We start from the raw sequence: 20,400 nt of genomic DNA on the forward strand, positions 1-20,400 counted from the left end.
TAGCCGACTGAGCCATCCAGGCGCCTCGCTCCTTGAAGTATTTTTTTTAATGCAGAATTCTATAGCACCTCACATTCACCATCCTCCATATAACTCCCTGCCCCAACCACCCCCCCCCCCAACACCTTATTTCCACTTCTGAGCCTCTCTCCTTCCTGGCCTAGCTGCCCATCCCTGGATACTTTGCCAATACTCTTTCTTTCTCAGTCTCTCCAACAGCAGCTGTCATAGTCCTCCCAAGATGTAGCTGATGAGTCAAGGTATTCTCTTTTCCAGGTCACTCTGTCACACACACACACACACACACACACACACACACACACAAAACCCATGACTCAAAAAAATACATTTTTATTGCTCGAGCTTCTAAAACCTGAGTTTACAGTTTGGGACAGAGTATCTACTCAACCCCTAACATCTTAGGAAATTGCCCTCTTGGCCTCATAGAAGGCATACAGCCTTCTTTCCTCTGATGCAATGTTTCCAACAGGTTTCTACTGTTACAAAGTTTACATAATTACCATTATATTCTCAGAGCCTACTGCTTGGCCTATAGCAACACTCAATAAATCTTTTTTGAATGAATTCTTACATTGCCTTACATTTTACTGTTTACACAATGTCCACCAATTTATTCAGCAAAATCATTTAGTACTTATAAGATCCCCATAAGTCAGCTATGTTTATATCATTATTCCCACTTTATAGGTAAAGAAACTGAGACTCAGAGAACTTAAGTGACTTGCCTAAGGTGACACAGCTAGTCAGTATCAGAAAGAAGACCATTACTCAGGTTGTTCTTTCCAGTCTCATAACTGAGAGATTTAGCCAACAAGGAGCAGAATTATCCATCTTCCCCAAGGGTACAATGTAAAAATCCACAGATCTGACTTCTGGAGTAGAATATATTTAGATTTCTTGGTTGATTCTATTTCCTTGCCTCCAAATGAAATGAGTATGATTTATGTAGACTGCTGCACATCTCTCACGTTAGAAATTATTTCACGGTCATCTTTTTCCTCTATTCTCATTACCAGCTCATTCCTCTATTCTCTGAGACCAGCTGGATCTGCCCATGCATTAGCTGGAGAATTTGAACTTTAGGCAAATGAACAAATCAGATGTCTCACAAGCAGTCCTAGATGTCTGGAATTTGCCTGCTCCCCTGATCCAGTAGAGCTATGACCTTTTAATTTGGAACTATTGCAGATGTTTAGGAAAGTTTGCTGTTCAAATCAAGGGCAAATGCAAGCACACGCACATTTGCTAATGTACTGTCTCGAATGCCGGTATTTCAGCATAGTGGTCTCATACTTGCAGTCTATTCGCTATTCATTTATTTATCTCATCTTGTTATTGCATATTGTATATGTGCTTGTGTGAGCTGCTAGAATCCAACAATGAATAAAATGCAGACTGTGCTCTCAAGAATCAAGTATAGAGCTAGAAGAACAAGAATATGACTTATCCTATTTTCTGCTCCAGAGTTATACTAGGGAGAAAGAAATTAGGTTGGCCTCTCATGCCAGGGTGAGAACTCCCTAGCAAGACCCATCATTGGTAAACACAGGCGCGGCCAGATGCTGTTGGTATTTAAACAATAGATTTACGTGAACAATAAGTATATAAGCACCTACATAATTAAGTAAACATTGACTCAAAGGTAATGGGATTTTTTTTCAAGAACACAAGCCAATAATTGATTAAAAAAAAAAGAGAGAAACATTTATTTCGAGGAGTCTATATCTTCTTGGTATTTTGTCATTCTTACAGGAGGAAGAATGGATGAAACCTGAAACTGAATACTTGATCTTTAATGATTCTGCTTTCCATAGCTGATGTTTGCAATTATTCCCTTCCCTCTAGGTGATGATTGCTCTGTTTTCAGTCATGATCTTCCCAGTTATATTAAAGATAATTTCGAGTCAGCAAGAGTCACTGAGGCAAACTGGGAGACCATTCAAGGTGGAGGGATAGGAAGTGGCTGTGGGCAGCTGGCACCCTATGCCCATGGAGACTCACTGTATTTTAACGGCTGTCAGATAAGGCAAGCTGCCACCAAGCCTCTGGACCTCACTCGAGCAAGGTAACAAAACTCCTGTGTTCTGCTTCAGATATAGAATTGGTCACAAGACTGGCCACTTTCCACTGCCTGTTAGATTGAATCATGAACTTCATGGCACAGGTGTCACAAAGTGGTAGAAGCCAAAATGTCATTTGAATTTGGGATGAGGAAGCATTATGTGTTTCTACAACTCAGAATTCTGCTTTGCTTAAATTTATTGCAGAATTACCTTGTCTTTCTTCGCATGCCCTGGCCGAGTGGTGGTGACATAGGCATAAGCCAGAAGAAATGGCCAAATATAAAAAATTGATAAGTATATCAAATCAACATGTCGTATACCTTAAACCCACACAATGTTTGACGTCAATTATGTCTCCATAAAATTGAAAAAATAACTAAAATATGTTAAATTGGCTGAAGACAATCTACATAGATAATTTAATGTGGACTGTTTGCAAGTATGTAAATATAAATGTGTGTGCAAAGTAGATTTTGTAGTCAGGCAAACACATACCTGTAGTTAGCTTATGTAGGTTACAATAAATAGAAGTGGAGGCCCAATGGATGGATTATGGGGACTTTAAACGTTCACATGCTCCAAGAGCTGCTTATTAATGCAAAATAGAGTGCTCAGACACTGTGCAAATCAACCAGGAAAGTGACAGAGAAAAAGAGACCCCAGGAAGGTTGGATTTCCTTCTCCACCTGGCCTCCACAGCTGTGCCACTTCCGCCAGTACAAACATTGCTTTTTGTCTGTGTAATTCAAAAAACAAAACAAAAAAGAAGATTCTAAGGCTTTATGAAGATTGCAAAGTATTAGACTAGAGTATTCACAGAATGCTGGAAAGCGTTCAGTAGCTACAAATATATTGGAAAACTGGGTGTTTGGTTATTAACCAAATGTAGATGTTTACTTAAGACTTTTCACTTTGGAAAACATTAGTAATGTATTTTCAGAGGCAGAAAGGTAAGTTTAGGTTCTTTCACTATGATAAACAATGAAAATGTAATTATTTTGGTAATCATGGAGATACCAAAATTTTGTTCACCCATCCCGTTCTTTCCTACCAAAAAGATGTACTTAATCTGGGGACAACCTGGTATTTCCTTGACCCCATCTACAGCTACAACTAGCTGCTTAATTAACAATTGCACACCATGTTGTACAAGCAAGTTTAATTCATGCCATTTATAAGTTTTGAGCCCACTGCTTTATTTCACCAGCTCCCCTAAGTGGGACTACTGTATTAATTGCTAGGACTCTGATTAGATATAGATTAGATATTAAACATAGATTTCCTATGTTTAAAAACTTATCTTCTAAGGGTAGGGATGCCTGTGCAATTGAAACAGAATAGCAGACATGGTCCTGAGCCGTGGACCATGTCTAACTCAGTTTTCCCTCCACTCTGATCTCCAGACATCTGTCCTAAAATAGACATGATGATTTATCCTTGCACAGATGCTATTCAGCTTGGAGCTATTTGTAAAAAACAAACAAAAAAAAAAGTGTAAATATTGTGGTTTTAGTCCTTGTCCTCTCTGTGTCCTCATGCCTACTTGGCCCCTATTACCTTTCAGAGAATAGACGATATTTTAGGACACAGAGCTTTGAAAGTCAAAATTGTTTTCTTTGCATAGAACACCAGCCTTCTAAGATTATCTCTCATATGTATGATGTAAAAGATAATATAAATAAATTTTATTGCTAATATGATTCAGTCATAAGACTGGATGCTTCTCTTTCTACTCTGTGACCTCAGAAATTATGGACTTTAGGATCAAGAAAGGTAAAAGAAAAAAAAATTAGAAAGTATAAAACTTTGAATACCACCTGACGCTTGTTTCCCTGTGTTTTCAGCAAAATCATGTTTGTTTTGCAAATTGGGAGCACGTCACAGACAGACAGCTGCAACAGTGACCTGAGTGGCCCCCACGCCGTGGACAAGGCCGTGCTGCTGCAGTACAGTGTCAACAATGGGGTCACCTGGCACGTCATCGCACAGCACCAGCCCAAGGACTTCACACAGGCTCAGCGAGTGTCTTACAATGTCCCCCTGTAAGTGGCCTGAATGGAAAGGCATGGTCTCATGCATGATCCCTGAGAATCACAGGGTCTGAGCTGGAAGTTTGGTGAAGTTACTGGAACAACAGCACAGAAGCAGGTGGTGGCACAGCCAAGACTAACCCAGACCCCCCGAAGTTGTGTCACCGTTTTCTGTTAGGCAAGGAACGAGGTGCAACAGGGAATAGAGAATAACAACTAAATGCAAAGGCACTTTATCCGTATTTCCCTTTCTCTAACCAGTATTTCTAGTCCTTTAGAAAGAAACATTGTTAATTTTCTGTGCTCATTTGAAAGTTTTCTGAGGGTAGGCAACCATGTCACTTTTGCTTAGCCTTGTACCCCCAGCCTTTAGCACAGTGTCTGTCACACAGAAGCCATGTCACGTTTGTTGGCCGAAAACAGTGCTTTTCCAGGTACCAGTGGGGCACGGGGAAGCAGGGAGGGAGTTGTAACAGAATTACAAGTCCTTGAGGAGCCAAATCCTAGGACCTAAGCGAATCTGAATTCCATACCCTAAGTTTTGTTGATTTAGGCTAGCCTATTCTGTTTGAAGTCTGCAAGTCACATACCAAGGAAGTTTTGTTTTCTAGCATTTAACCTCTTTGTCCTTCTGTGACCCAGGGAGGCCCGGATGAAAGGAGTTTTATTGCGCTGGTGGCAACCGCGCCACAATGGAACAGGTCACGATCAGTGGGCTTTGGACCATGTGGAGGTCGTCCTGTGAGTATCTGATGCGTAGCATCCCATGTCCCTTTCAGGAAGGTTTGAAATTCCTTTGATGTGGCATGCTCCTTAATTCAGTAACAACCGCTCCTAATGAGAAGCCCCCACAAGACTTTGGCCTACACTCTTCAGCAACTGCAATCTGTAGCTTAGGTCAACCTGAAATAGCCAAGTCCCAAATGCAGTTTAATGTACCTTAGACAACTTCAGTGAGCAAAAGATTTATGTGTGCATTTGACAACATTCGTTAAATGGGATGAAACAAAAACCTCAGGGTAAATGGGAAACAGTGTCTTTGCCACATCTAGGTTGCCTTATAAAATGGCATGACGTCCCTCAGAAGGGAAGGGATCTGTACTGGTCAGTGTGCAGAGTGTTTCTGGCTGACGTGCCCAGTTACAAACACCTGTCCGAGCCACCGATGCCTGAGGTGGCCTTCAGTTTAGTGACGTGGTTGCGATTAGAGCAAGGCATTTGTGGTTTCAGATTCCTCCCGCCCCATCCCAGCCCCTTGCAAGCTGAGGGTGTCCCCCTGTGGCTTCTCCCATAGAATAGCTGAGGGTGTCCCCCTGTGGCTTCTTCCATAGAATAGCTGAGGGTGTCCCCCTGTGGCTTCTCCCATAGAATAAAGCTGGCGCCGCTGTCCCCTTAGCCGGGTTGACTGTTGTGCAGAGAGATGATTGCTTTTTCTCTAACGATCTAGTTCCTGTAGAACTGGAACGGGAAAGCTTATGTCTCGACGTGTTCGGACTGATGGCTCCAAGTGGTTGGCAAGGAGAGGCGAATCTTCTCGGTAGATAGGTTCAAATGTTCATTCTGTTTACCAGATCAAAAATGAAATCAGCCCTTTGGCTGATTTCAGTCATTTTGAAAGCAAACGTAAATGATTAATTGGTAGGAAAACTACCAGATCTGTTTTCTTTCAATCATAGCCATGAGCTGAATTTTTCAGTCTTGACTTAGCCCTCGTCTTAGTTTTCACTGAGGCACCTGCTTGCATGGCATCCATATCAACCCCCAAATCCAAGAGCAACCCAGTCCCTACACAAGTCCCCACTGTGCGCTCTGCTGCTTTGGACAACTTGCTGGGCTCTGCCTCCACAAGACAAAGTCGAAGTTTAAAATCACAGTCCATATTCATCTGGATCTATATATGAGGCTGATGTTTTACTTAGATATTGATTTCCTCAGACTACAGTATTCCAGGAGAATAGAACAAAACCTGGGCTCTAAAATGAACACATATATATGGTAAGGCCAGAGAGAGATGTCCAAATAGACCAAGAACCAATCCTAGAGCCTTTCTGCCCTAAATACTCTCCTTTCAGAGCAGCGCTTCTCAATCTGATTGAACATTAGAATCACTCAGGAGCTTTTGGAAGAAGCATCCCTCCAGATGGTTTGATTGAAATTGATCTGCAGTGGGACCTGAGCATCAGTCTTTTTAAAAGGCACCCCGAGTGATTCTAATAAACTGGTTGAGAATCCAATTTAGAGTCAATAAACACTTTGTATCTTTCAAGTCTCTTGCCAAGACGGTTTACATTAATAGGGCTTCGTGTGCCTGACAAAGCATTATCAACTCCGATGGAAACTTAAAAACTTGACAGTCCTCAAAAGAAAGCAGCGAATACTGCCCTTGGGGTAGACATGACAATCCTCAACATGTCATGTGTGTGAGTAGATTAGAGATTTCTTCTCCTGCCACCCAACCAAACAATTTCAGTTATCAGTTTTGGATTTCCAAGACATATCATCACCACAATACCCTCCCTTGAACAAAATTGAAGAGCAGGTGGGGTCAGCTGTGCAAATATACTCCTGTGGTGGGAAACAGCCCCTTTGCAACTTTGAAGCAAACTCTGTCCTTCCTTCCCTGTTGACCTGCTTCCTCAGAGTATCTCAGAGCATCAGCAGGAAGCCTCACCACATAGCTCCCAAGGGACCCTCTTGAATACCTGGTGTTGGTGTTAATTTTTATAAGCAGCCACCGGCATCATGCTGTTACTACAAGAATCAAGTTTGGATTATAGGAAATCTATCATATCGATCATTTTTCTGGAGAAAGAATCTATGTGTAATGACTTCACTTTTATTCCATCTCCAGAATTTTAGTCCTCTGAAGAATTTATCACTTACCAGGCACCTGTCTGCTCTTACTCTGCATTATTCTTGCAGACTTTCCAGACACTAAAACATTTTGAATGAGTAAAGCGCATTTCCACATATGCACAGTGTTGCATGATTTGGACTTCATTCAGTGTCTTCTTTCAGTGAATGATTTAAAAATTATAATTCACACATATCACCAAATAATTTTATTTTTTTTATATCACACAGATAATTTTAAAAGGAAATGCTAGCTCTTTAATGACATTTCAAAATTTTGTTAAAAATAAAGGATATACTTTGCTTTCTTTCCTTTCTTTTTTTTGGAGAAAGAAACAGAAATTATATTTTCAGAACCATCTTTTTGATATTTTGCTTTTGTGTTAGGATTTAACATTTCTATACCACTGTCCCCTTCCATAGCACTTCTTTTCAGAAGAGTCAAAGGTTTTAAGGCATTCACTAATATGCCCTTGATAGCTCTACAAAATAATCACTTTAAGTCATTCATTTGATGAGTTTAAAATAAAAAATAAAGTTCCAGAGAATTCAGAAAAATAAAACACGATAATTCTCCAAAGGGTCTTTCAACCAAATGAAGCACCAAGAAGCTAGCCAAGATTTGCTTCATGATTCACAAATATTACTAATTATAATTTTGCTACAGCAGATATATACTAGAAATAGAGAGGTAGAGGGGCGCCTGGGTGGCTCAGTCGGTTAAGTGTCCGACTTCAGCTCGGGTCATGATCTCACGGTTCATGGGTTCGAGCCCTGCGTCGAGCACTGTGCTGACAGCCCAGAGCCTGGAGCCTGCTTTGGATTCTGTGTCTCCCTCTCTCTCTGCAACTCCCCCGCTCATGTACTTTTTCCCTCTCTCTCAAAATTTGGATAATAAAACATTTAAAAAATTAAAAAAAAAAGAAATAGGGAGGTAGAATACTCCCATAAATCCCTATTAATTCGAAATATCCTCGAATTCACCATACTTTTATATGATAACATTTAGTGATATAAACTAGCATTGCTAACTCCTCAAGTGTGGAAGAGGGAGGAGACTGGGGTGCAAATCTAAAGAGATACAAGCCCTACTTAACTGATGACTCCAAATATGGCTGCTAATATGTTTTTGCAACTAATGGTTGGAAAACCATTACATTTTTAGAACGTATTTTCTTTTCTGAGTGAACACTGGCCTTAATCTAACTTTATTACCATAGTTTTGCTTCTGTGCATGTGCACTAAGGACACATGCTAAAAATCCCTAGAAAGAAAAATTCCAGTCACGCATGGTATCTTGAAAATAACCTAAGTACTGCCCATATTAACTACAAAGGTACATAAATGAGTTTGATGAGAACAAATTCAGCACTTTTGAAAATATTTCAAGGTTTAGGAATGCATCCTAAATTGACAACATACATAACAAATGTTTAACCTAATGGGTTAATTCTAAAATACTCCATGTGGAAGCATTTGCATTTCATAAATATAGATGTACAGAATGACAAGCCCCACATCATAAAAGAGTAAAAGCACCATTTAGCACTTAACAAGCAAAGTCACTTATGCTTTATGCTTGTTTGAGAGTGAAATCTTTTCATTCTGGTGATGTTTTTCAGTAAAACCTGCCCATGAAAAGCTCTTCGTGAGAATTGGCCACTGCTATTCTGGCATAAAACAGATGTACTAAATTGACAGATGACTTCTTCCCAGCCTCACTAGCTTACCAAAAGGCCTTATTCTGTAAAGTCTGAGCAATATAGCAGAACACAGTCACTGACAACCATGTCAGAAACCTAATGTCTCTGAATTCACTTGCTAGTAGAGAACGTTCATTTTGCAGTAAATGTTTGTGAACACCCTTGGGCAGACCCCTCACAAGATCCATGCTGGTGGGGTTCTTCTTAGGATAAAAGAGAAATCTTGGTCTTAATCGTTTTTGTTGGGCACTCATCCTTTTATCCTAAGAATCTCCCTCACCCAACTCCGCATCTCATTCACACATCACATTTTTTTGTGTACGTGTCTTAAGTCACAACCTGTCATGTGTATAATGAAGTGGGCCAATTTTTGCATGTGTACCTTGAAAGCAAATGGCTCGGTAAAGAGCCTTTGTGAATTGACTTACTAAAGAGTGAATAATTACCACATTTACTGGGAATGAAAACCAATATGTTGCTAACTATGGTCTTAAACGCATTTATCAGATTTCAATAATATGAGTACCATCATGACCCATCCCCTCATGCTATCCATTATCAAAATACTATCACATTTTTGGCACAAATGATTTTTGGAGATGAGCATAGTACATTTGTTGCAAAGCATATTTATCCTTTACTAATTTGACTGTGTTATCTGATGTAGAGGACTTCTGTATTTTTTAAAGCCCATTCCTTAATATATTCAGGAATAAGTATTTTCTAAAATGTAAACAACTGAAAAAAAACAGACAATAAATTAAGGTTAGTTATTAACTACTACTTTTCTATTTATACTTTATACACAACATTTATGCCAAATGTAGTACTAAGCTACATGTACCTTGACATATGGTTATGAGCAAATATTGCATGTTGCATTACATTAAAAAGTTAAATATATGTATATATCAGGTGTAGGAGAATAAGAAATAACTTCTTTAATTTTTATTTTCAAAAGAGATGAAAAATCCTATATTGCATCTAAACCTGATCAGACTTTTATGACTAATCACAGTGCTGCATGCATTGAAAGGCATTTTTTAACTTGTGTTATATTTCATTATTTGCTGTCATTGGTTTTCCACTAGAGTAAGGTAAGTCCTCTTACTAACTCTGGGTAATTGTCGCCTAATAGTCTCATCAGTGTTACCTACATTAACAAAAGTCTTGTCGAAGACCTTTGCAATTAAAAAAAGATCTGTGAAAACAAAGTTATGTATGATATTGGGATATACTGGGACATTTGGAACCTAGATCATGTAAAGTCAGAGTTCAGCAAAATTGTGGTAGTTCTTTAGTGTATGTGCAATATTGGGCACAACAGCATAGACAGAGTGCTAATCAGCATTGCTTTATTGAGTAACAAATTTCACTCTGTGCCTGAGACTGTATTAGAGAAATTAAAAACTAGAGATGAGTGTCAAAGACCTAGGGGCTCTGATTAAATGTAATGTCTCTCAAAAGATCTGTTGTGCTGGAGATGCGTGCGGGTACCTTGACTTTTTAATTCTGTTTTAAATTAATAAGTGAATTGGCAGGGGTGCCTGGGTGGTTCAGTCAATTGAGTGTCTGACTCCTGGTTTGAGCTCAGGTCATGATCTCATGGTTCACGAGTTTGAGCCCCACAACGGGCTCCGCGCCAGCAGTGTGAGACTTGCTTGGGATTCTCTCTCTCCCTCTCTCTCTCTGCCCCTCCCCTGCTCCCACTCTCTCTCTCAAAATAAATTAATAAACATTAAAAAATATTTTTAAAAAATAAGTGAATTGGCAGAAAGTAGTGGACCTATTCTTAATATTTGTGAGTTCTAGATCCTATCCTTAGGTAAGATTTGCCTTCTTTAATATGTAGTTACATTTGTCCTCCAGTGGTGATATTTTAAAACTTACGAAAGAAGTTAAAATGGTTTTATCATTTATTAATCATCTGCATGTTATGCTAGGGGTTTTCACTTAATCCTTACAACTCCCTGAGGTACACATTATTAGATATTCTTCTTCTTCCCTCTTAGCAGAGAAAATAAGTACGAAATTTTCAACATTTGTGAGATATCTGAGCCTACACTTATCTATATGTAGCCTTCCTTAAAATGCAGGGTGTTGAAAATAAAATGTCCGGCATCCTCTACTCAGGGGAGTTTCATTGATTAGTTTGAACAGTGGCATCTCATCTTCTACTCACCAGTATTTCTCTAAAAGATGTGACAGTCCCCTGGATTCTTACTTTTGCATTCGTATAAGGTGTTCATTATTGTATCATATGTTTTGATAATGAATAAATAAATGACTGATCAGTAAAAAAGCCTACATTTCTAGGATCTCAAATTACTTCTGCCAAGGCTCTATCTTCCCCATTTCTGTTGGAAAATCTGTTAAAAATCAATTGAAATTTTTTTTCATAATAATTGATGACCTAACATAGCAGCTCCAGTGAAGAGTAACAGTTCAAAATAGCATACAGTCTTTCTTGAAAGTTCTTGCAAGATCCATATTTCCTATGCAGAAACAGAGAAGGGTCTTATATTTCCATCTAAGTCTCTAAAGTCACTTGGCGATAGTGGAAATTTAAGTTAGCGTTTCCAACATGCCACTGACATTCAGTCTCCCTTCTTTCAATGACTTACAAAGGAGAATTTAAAATTGGACCAAGTTCTATGCACAGCCACAGCAAATCAATATGCCAAGTAGCCTAGTTGATATGCCTTGGGATGAATATTACCTGCTTTCATTGTACTTAAAAATTTTTTAAATTACTTTCCCCTGTAATTGCAGTGGAAAAATAAATCTTTAAAATTCCATCACACCAGTAATTATTTTGGTAATAAGGTTGTCTATAGCTATATATCTACATATATCAGAAACAAAAATAGGGGGTGCCTGGGTGGCTCAGTAGGTTAAGCATCCGACTCTTGATTTCACCTCAGGTCATGATCTCAGGTTGGTGAAGTCAAGCCCCACGTCAGGCTCTGCACTGAAGCCTGCTTGGGATTCTGTCTCTCCCCACCCCTCTCTCTCTCTCTGTCCCTCCCCCACTCTGTCTCTCTACCCTACCCTGTTATATAGAAAAGTTGCTTTAAAGCCATTAAACGTACACCTCAACTTTCATTAAAACTTTAATGTTCCTTTGTTCCCATATATTGAGGTCACTTTCATGTCAATCTAGATTGCATTGAGATAACTAAATATCTTGAGTGTTCTGAGTTTTCTTTTCCTATGTAAAATATCTTAACTATTTTAAATTATCTTTGAGTACCTTGTATCTTTAAACATGTTTACAACAGAATAATTTTCATTGCTTTAACTTTGCAGTTATTCTTTATAGTTAAAGAGTAATGATTTACAACAGGAATCCAATCAGTAAGTCACCAAAAGTTCAACAAACATGCCTTGACCACCCACGGGTGAGGCAGGAGTCTCAGTGCTGTGGTGTGGGGGTGGGAGGGAATGGGGGGCAAGCCACGACACTGACAGAACACAGTTAATCTCCATTCAAAGCAGAAAATGAGCACGATGAGGGTTCAAAGTAGGGGGGACATCCCTTCAGGGAGCAATAAATAAAATGTGATACTTGGAAAAAATGTAGAAATGCCAAGGCTCTATCTTTCCCATTGATGTAGGGGATTGGTCAGTGAGGCAGATGGAAGAGGTTCAGGGTGGCTCTGACTAGAGCAGTCTGTATGGGAACGTAGTGGAAGAAAGGACTTAAACAACAGAGTAAGATTAAACCTGCAGAGAACTTGAAGTATCGGGCTAGGTTGGCTTAGATGTGGCTCCATAGACAAGAGGATTGCGAATGGCTTGTTCCAAGGTAGAGTCAGCATTTGAGGGAAAGTTTACAGAGTCTGGTGTGCAAAACACGCTGTATGTATGTGGAAAGATAGGCACAATGTATCAATGATACTTTCTCAGGATCTCGTGGTTTCTTTTCAGTGGTGTTTTTCCATAAAGGGAGAGAGTGAGAAGACTAGGTTAGCAGGCCACCATGATACCCAGGGGAAAGGCCACAAGATGACCTACTGTGCTGGGAAGAAGATGATCAGTGACAGTCCTGGTATTTTGTGACTAAAGAGGCGACAGGATTTTTTCTCCTGACACTTGACTAGTTCAAGACATTAACTTATCGTCCTCTTTTTGTAACTGGATTTTACATAGGTAGCAATTAGTACTTATAGCAGATAATAAATAATAAAGTTAATAATATTTATTATAAAATTATTAAAAAACATAATAATATGTAATAATAAATTCACTTCATCCTTCAACCATGACACTGAAACTGGTCAACTTAGTTGATATATGTAACACTGTCACATCAGGGGAGAAAGGAAGGGTGGTAAAGTTACTGAAGATAAACCTCTTTTTGTGTGTGTTTTTCTCTACAGTGGCTTCAGAGTGTATTCTAGCTTCCATTCTATAGTGTCTAGCAGTTTGATAATACAGAAACCCAGAGTAGAAAGTTATTAGCACCTCAATACAAAATGTGTATATCAATGTGATGTCTATTTTTTTATCAGGTTTTCAGCACAGGTATTATTGCTTTTTGATTAAACATATCTGATGATACTGACTTTATGTATTTTCCTTTGAGACATTTTATTATAAATATTTTCTAATGATCAAACAACTATAAAATCATCATTTTAAAGGTTTCGGTATGTTACAAATGTTAATATGATATTACTTAATTGTAATATCTAGTATAATATACTAGGTAAAAAAGTATCATTTTACACCCTGGTATAGTGATCATTAATAACCCAAAACATGCCACTGAGTGCAAAATTGCCCCTTCCCTTCTCTTTACCCTAATTCAAGTTCATGTCATGTTGACCTTCATGGTGGAATCAGATCACACATGACATTATCCCACTCCAGATACATTTTATGTTTCCCTGAAATGAAGGAGGAAAAAACTTGGTGTCCACACAGTTTTTAAGAGACTCGGTAAATCTGGAAAATATCGATAGGCTCACATTTAAAAACCACATTTTGGGGGGTGCCTGGGTAGCTCAGTCAGTTAAGCGTCAGACTCCGGAGCAGGTCATGATCTCACAGTTCTGGGTTCAAGCCCCACATCGGACTCTGTGCTGACAGACAGCTCAGAGCCTGGAGCCTGCTTTGGATTCTGTGTCTCCCTCTCTCTCTGCCCCTCCCCTGCTCCCACTCTGTCTGTCTCTCAAAAATAAATAAACATTAAAAAAAAATTTTAAAGCCACATTTTGATGCCACCTATAGATATGTTGTCACTCAGGTCAGCATGTGAAAGAAGTGTGGTTCTTTTTAGTGTGTTATAGATAACGATCCTTTTTAAAGCATATTTTCCATTCCAAAACTTTTAACCGCTGTCTCTACCAATATTGCGCAATTTCTTACCGACTCCCAAAATCCATCTTCCGTACTTTTAGCAGCTTCACGTATAATATGTATGTATGCATATATGTACGTACATACGTGGAGGAAATATATGACCCCTACACAATTACACATTTAATTACACCTTCTTGGTATTTATGATCTTTTTTCCAGTCAAGTGTCTTTCTTTTCCATAAGACCATGTTTATAGAGCCCAGATGCCTATTGTTTGCAGAAGACCATGAAATCCAACTTCCTGAGAAAAATTTGCTTTCTTTTGCCCCTGAGTCTAATCAAATAAGAAGTTCAAGCTGATTCAGCTGACAACTTTGTTTTTCCTTTGTTTGTTTTTGCTTTTTAAGCTTTAAATGAGAATGTTCGCTAAAGGAATCAAATTCTGTTTCCTACTTGTTAAAGATGTGTTTAAATAAGGTAGTGGGTACAGCATACACTTCCTCTCTAATGAAATCCACCCAAGTAGACAGTTTCAGAAAAAAGTCCAAGAATAAAATTCAAAAGCCAGAACAGTTTCATTCCACTTTCACTGTGAATCAAGAGAATTTACCATATTTTCCGGTTTGGAGCTCACTAGTGAACAGAAGGGGCTTTCTTCAAGGCCAAAGACAGTGAATACAGGCGTCAACCTTTAGTTATTCTGTCTTGGGGGAGTAATGTCAGCATGACCTATTAACCATGAGCATTTTCAAATAAGTGTCAGGCTAACGTAGAACATAGACTACATTGCGCTTTCAGTGATGGGACTTACGTGCTCTTTTTCCTTTCCCTCCCTGCCTCTATCCTTTCTGATGTTAAACAGCACTCGCAAACAAAATTACATGATGAATTTTTCACGACAACACGGGCTCAGGCACTTCTACAACAGAAGACGAAGGTCACTTAGACGATACCCATGAAGAATCAAAAAGTTTATTTTCCTTCCAACATGTGACGTGTTGCTTTCCCATTCTTTTAAAATCTCGCACTGCATCTGATATCAGGAAAATTCTGTGAAGGACTCGGTGATTAACGGAAAGCCCTTCTCAAGACCGAGTGCACACCACTTCCCCACACTGTGAACTAATGACAAGTGACTTATTTTCTCATAAGTAAATGTCTTCATGTTGCTGTGTCCGTGAAAATTGTGATCTGTTGTAATATCAGTTACAGTGGCAGTATTGAAAATAAGAAATAGTTTAACAGAAAGAAAAAAGTTTAAGCACAAAAATTTAAGAGATTTTATGTTTAAAATGGCATTTAGTACAGAATTTAACATTCTTGGTCACAAAGCTATTTAAGTGGACTGTATTTCAGCTATGTATCATGTTTTATATGATTAAATTATCATTGTTTGTTTTATGTATTATCTTCTACAGTATAACACATTGACACTGTATTTACTTGTTTTGTTGCAATATTTTGCTGCTGAATTTCAGGCTACTTATATTCTGCAGAAAATTCATTGAAATACCTACTCAAGAAGATAGTTGTAAAGATATTGTATCTCCTTTAATATACTCCTTAAAATGTATGTTGGTTTAGCGTTGTTTTGTGGATAAGAAAAATGCTTGACCTTGAAATATTTTCTACTTAAAAATTGTGGATGAAAACCCTATCTCCCACAAAGTTCCCAGCTCCTTGTCTAAAGATTTTTTTCAAGTGTTCTGTGGCTGATTTACTAACAGTGACTGCCATTTTGTGTCTGTGGTAACAAGAGTGATTTGTAAAACAGTGGATGTTTTCATTGTGTTCTCTTCGTGGATTGTTCTTCCTGCGGGTCATTCTCATACCTTCTGATGAAGTTGTACCAACACCAGCAACATTGTGATGGCCCTGTAGCCCTGAACTCTCGATTAACCTAACTGAAAGGTTGTACTCTAGGGTGAACCAAGCTAAAAGCCCATACTTAAATAAAAATTATGTCCATAAGCCACTTGAGGCTCATTTGTCTTTATTCATTTTTTTAATTAGATTTTGTGTCAGATTTGGAGAGCTGATCAATTTTGGAAAAAAACGGTGTCAGATGTACTTACTGGTGTTTGGTTTCATCACTGTTAATAACAATTATGAAGCCACACTTTCAATTCAACCATGTTTCTCTTATTCTATTTCTATTAATCACTCTGTTTCTATTAATCACTCTGTAATTACTGTAAGAAAAGTCAATAGAGAATTCTGAAAATTATTGAATTCCTGAGAAATGTTGTTAGCTGCTACATAAATACCTGGCTCATAATGAGCCCTCATGCATTCATTCAGCAAATATTTGTGGAATGCTTGCTATGTGGTAGGCACTTTGCTAAGTGTTGAGGATAAAAATGGTGATTGGGGCATTTTCCCTGCTTGTAATGTCTACCAAATAAAAAGCACTTTGGTACTGTTGAATTTGTTGATTTCCCAGAGGATTAAAAAATATCTAGGTAATAGAGTAATAGACGGCAATAGTGTTTCTCACTGGACAGGGAAATGATAAAGGATGATCTCTCTGAGAAGCTTAGCTAAACTTTATTTTAAGCCTAATATCAAATCCATTGTGAATCATTGCCTTGAGATACAGGTCTTCTTTTTTCTGCCAACCTAATTTAATATATGACTTATTTTACAATTTGGTGCACTATTTGACACATGATTGTCTGTAACTGTTGTATCTTAATTGTTGACTTCTCCTTTCTTGTCTGCTGCTGGTTCCCCATTTGATGGCATTTTTGGTTCGTTTTCTCATTGGTAGAAGGGGTTGAATTTTTCCCAAAGCTTTGTCTTTCCATGCCTTGTGTGTCTGCCATAGACCTACCAGGGGAGCAGGGCTAAGCTATTGTATAGCACTCCCAGTCACCTGTCTTCCTACTGTGAGAACAGGGCTGGAATCCCTTTCAGTCCATCACCTCAAAGTTTTAATAGTGTACATGGGGACTTGCATGTAATTGGCTTACTTAATTTGAAAATGTAGTCAGAATAGGACTTCAAGTATTGTTGGTTCAACTGACTTACCTTCCTAAAAGAAACAAAGTTTAATAATACCAGAGATTTAAAAATTTTGCATGGCCAAGTTTCCATGGTTTCTACACAGTTATCTCTTATTCACCATACATTCTAATGTAAATTATACTCAATATCTGAATCTTAGGGGTGCCTGGGTGTCTCAGTGGGTTAGGCGTCTGACTTTGGCTCAGGTCATGATCTCACAGTTTGTGGGTTCAAGTCCCGCATCTGGCTCTCTGCTGTTGGCACTGATCCCACTTCAGATCCTCTTTTCCCCTCTCTCTCTCTACCCCTCCCCCATTCACATTCTGTCTCTCTCAAAAATAAACGTTAAAAAATTTTTTAAATATATCTGATCTTAAATATAGTCAGTATCACAGATATCTTACCCTTTATCTAAGAAAGAACATGATATGTATATCACTTGGGAAATTCCCCAAATTGAGATGGTCACTCTTGTCCTTACATTTCAAGGTTAAAAAAAGTATAGGCAATCACTAAAATGTGTACCCATTCATTTCAATGTTTGCCAATCGAAATTTTTTGACAACTTGTAGTGCCTTTTTGTACTTTATCTTTTCAACTTCCCTATACATGGCAATTGCCACTTTTTAAATTTTTTTTAATGTTTTTATTTTATTTTTGAAAGAAAAACAGCGTGAGTGGGGGAGGGGCAGAGAGCAAGAGAGAGACACAGAATCCAAAGCAGGCTCCAGGCTCTGAGCTGTCAGCACAGAGCCTGACGCAGGACTCAAACCCACGAACCGTGAGATCATGACCTGAACTGAAGTCGGAGACCTAACTGACTAAGCCACCCAGACACGCCAGGAGTTGCCACTTTTAACACTAAATAATATGCCTTTTTCCTAGCTTACTTTTATAAAAAGATATGCACTGTTTACTTGAGATGGGCATTTAGGATGTGTTTCAAGTAAAATTTGTTTTTCAAATATGTTTATTGGTTGGGGATAGGGTATCTAGATATCTTGGCATCAGGTTTCTATCATCCAGACAGAACACTGAAGCATTCCTCTCTTGAAAAAAAAAACCGATAAATTGAAATTTGAGGAATTCTATAATGAACCAGCCAGAACACCTTGCTCACACAAATAGCTTCCAATCAACTTTTTTTTTACTCATGGTAGCTTTGTTATTCAGAAGTGGAGAAAGGATGGACTAGCCAACAAGTGGTACTAAGACAATTTGTTATTCAAGTGAAAAAACAGAACTAGATCCCTAGACATATTACACAAAAACAAACCCCAGGTAGATTAAAGACATATATGGCAGAAGTAAAACTTTACAACTTTTAGAAGAAAATATCATTATGGGATCACGAGAAGAAAGGATTTCTTGAACATTACATAAAACACACCATAAGAAAAGGATTGTAAGATTATGGTTTGACTAGATTCAGTTGTAAAACTTCTGCATAACAGAAGAGACCACAAAGTTTAAAAACCAGCCACTGAATGAGAGAAGATAGAGGCACAATTTACAGTCAATAAAGGATTAGACTCTAGAAAATGTAAAGAACTCATGCAAATAGATAATAGAAGGTAATAATGTGATTTGGGGGGGGGGGGGCGCCTGGCCGGCTCAGTCAGTGGAGCGTGTGACTCTTGATCCCAGGGTTGTAAGTTCGAATCCCACATTGGGTGTAGAGAACATGGGATGGAGACCAAAAAAATACAGTATTGTACTATTTTTTTAAAAATAAAGTCTTTGAAAAGTAATAACGTAATTTTCTTTAAATTGAACATTTAAATCAAAAATTTACTGAAGGAAAAACTGGAATGACAGAAGATTAAAGCGTTCAACCTCACCAATAACCAGAAAAACATCATTTAAAACAAGAATGATGTCATACCTAATCAGGGAGGCAAAAATCATAATCCGAATATAGGGGTATTGAAAAGAAGAACTCTCATACACCGCTGGTTTATGTTGGGACAGCCTTGTTTTAAAATGTAGGCTTTATTATCCAGGTCTGGTGAGACCAGCAGGTCAGGATACAATTGCCATTGAGAAGACAGTTTGTTTTGGACAGCGCCCAGGAGGAAGGAGCATCCATACCACACAGGGGTCACATGGGGAGCATCAGGGTTGATGAAGAGGCAGAAGGAATGAGGGAAAGCATGGCCTGAGCCTTTGCTGTGGTCTCCCTGGGAAAGGCAAGGCAGGGTAAGCAGGCTTAGAACTGGCTAGTTTGAATGACTTCTGCAGGCTCTGTGTTTTAGGGACTGTTTCTAAGGCCCTGGAATGATCAGGGCAGAGTAATATTGCCTCCTGGAGGATAATTGCCAGAAAGAGGAGGCAGTTCAAGGAAGGGTGGTCCCTTTGGTAGTTTGCATGTGAAAGGGGTAATCCTTGGAGAGTTGTTTACTATCTCTAAGAATTGGCTAGCCCTAGGAGAGGAAGTCTCTCCTCTCTGTCAGTAAGGTGCCAGAGGTGAGGGCATCAAGAATACAGAAAATAGGGGTGCCTGGGTGACTCAGTCAAGTTAAGCATCCAACTTTGGCTCACATCATGATATCATGGTTCATGAGTGTGAGCCCCACATCAGGCTGTCTGCTGTCAGCACAGAACCTGCTTCAGATCCTCTGTCCCCCCTCTCTCTCTCTGCCCGCCCCCCCCCACCACCCTTCCCCTGCTCACACTCTCTGTCAAAAATTAAACAAAAGGAATACAGACATTAAGAAAATACAGTTAACACATCCGTTTTGTTTCTTAAATTCTCCATATGACTGAAGTTATATATCTTTCTCTCACTGACTTATTTCACTTAGCATAAAACGCTCTAGTTCCATCCGCGTTGTTGCAAATGGCAAGGTTTCATTCTTTTTGATGGCTGAGTAATATTCCATTGTGTATTTATACCACATCTTCTTTATCCATTCATCAGTCAATGGCCATTTAGGCTCTTTCCATAATTTGGCTATTGTTGATAGCGCTGCTATAAACATTGGGGTGCATGTGGGATTTAAGAAACAAAACAGATGAACATAAGGGAAGGAAAAATAAGATGAAAACAGAGGGAAGCAAACCATAAGAGACTCTTAAATACAGAGAACAATAAGGGTTGCTGGAGGGGAGGTGGATGGGGTGGGAGGATGGGCTAAATGGGTGACGGGCATTAAGGAGGGCACTTGTGGGGATGAGCACTGGCTGTTATATGTAAGTAATGAATCACTAAATTGTACTACTGGAACCATTATTACACTATATGTTAACTAACTTGAATTTAAATAAGTTAATTTTTTTTTTAATTTTAAAAAATACAGCTAATACATCCCTGTAGAGAGCAGTGCAATATCAATAACATTGAATATGTTCACAATATCAGTAAGGTTGAATATGTACATACAACAGGACCCAGCTACTTGTAGGTATTTATCATAG

At 38.7% G+C, this 20,400-nt stretch overlaps 1 protein-coding gene across 3 annotated transcripts in view; it reads left to right on the forward strand.

Moving 5' to 3' along the window:
• Positions 1–15,952, forward strand: part of RELN (reelin) — a 525,148-nt gene extending 509,196 nt beyond the window's left edge. Inside the window, exons 61-66 of one of the 3 annotated variants that reach the window (XM_019451245.2) lie at positions 1,867–2,086; positions 3,929–4,126; positions 4,757–4,855; positions 5,562–5,651; positions 9,762–9,767; positions 14,840–15,952. In XM_019451245.2, coding sequence (XP_019306790.2) covers positions 1,867–2,086; positions 3,929–4,126; positions 4,757–4,855; positions 5,562–5,651; positions 9,762–9,767; positions 14,840–14,936 — 710 coding nt within the window. In that variant the 3' untranslated portion in view covers positions 14,937–15,952. Of the gene's footprint in view, positions 1–1,866; positions 2,087–3,928; positions 4,127–4,756; positions 4,856–5,561; positions 5,652–9,631; positions 9,768–14,839 lie in introns of all 3 variants that reach the window. The other 2 variants (XM_053898155.1, XM_019451247.2) reach the window with 2 other exon arrangements.
• The last annotated feature ends 4,448 nt before the right edge of the window (positions 15,953–20,400 follow it).

Source organism: Panthera pardus, unplaced genomic scaffold, assembly GCF_024362965.1.
Source record: "Panthera pardus isolate Hobbes unplaced genomic scaffold, ASM2436296v1 HiC_scaffold_8, whole genome shotgun sequence".
Taxonomy (NCBI): domain Eukaryota; kingdom Metazoa; phylum Chordata; class Mammalia; order Carnivora; family Felidae; genus Panthera; species Panthera pardus.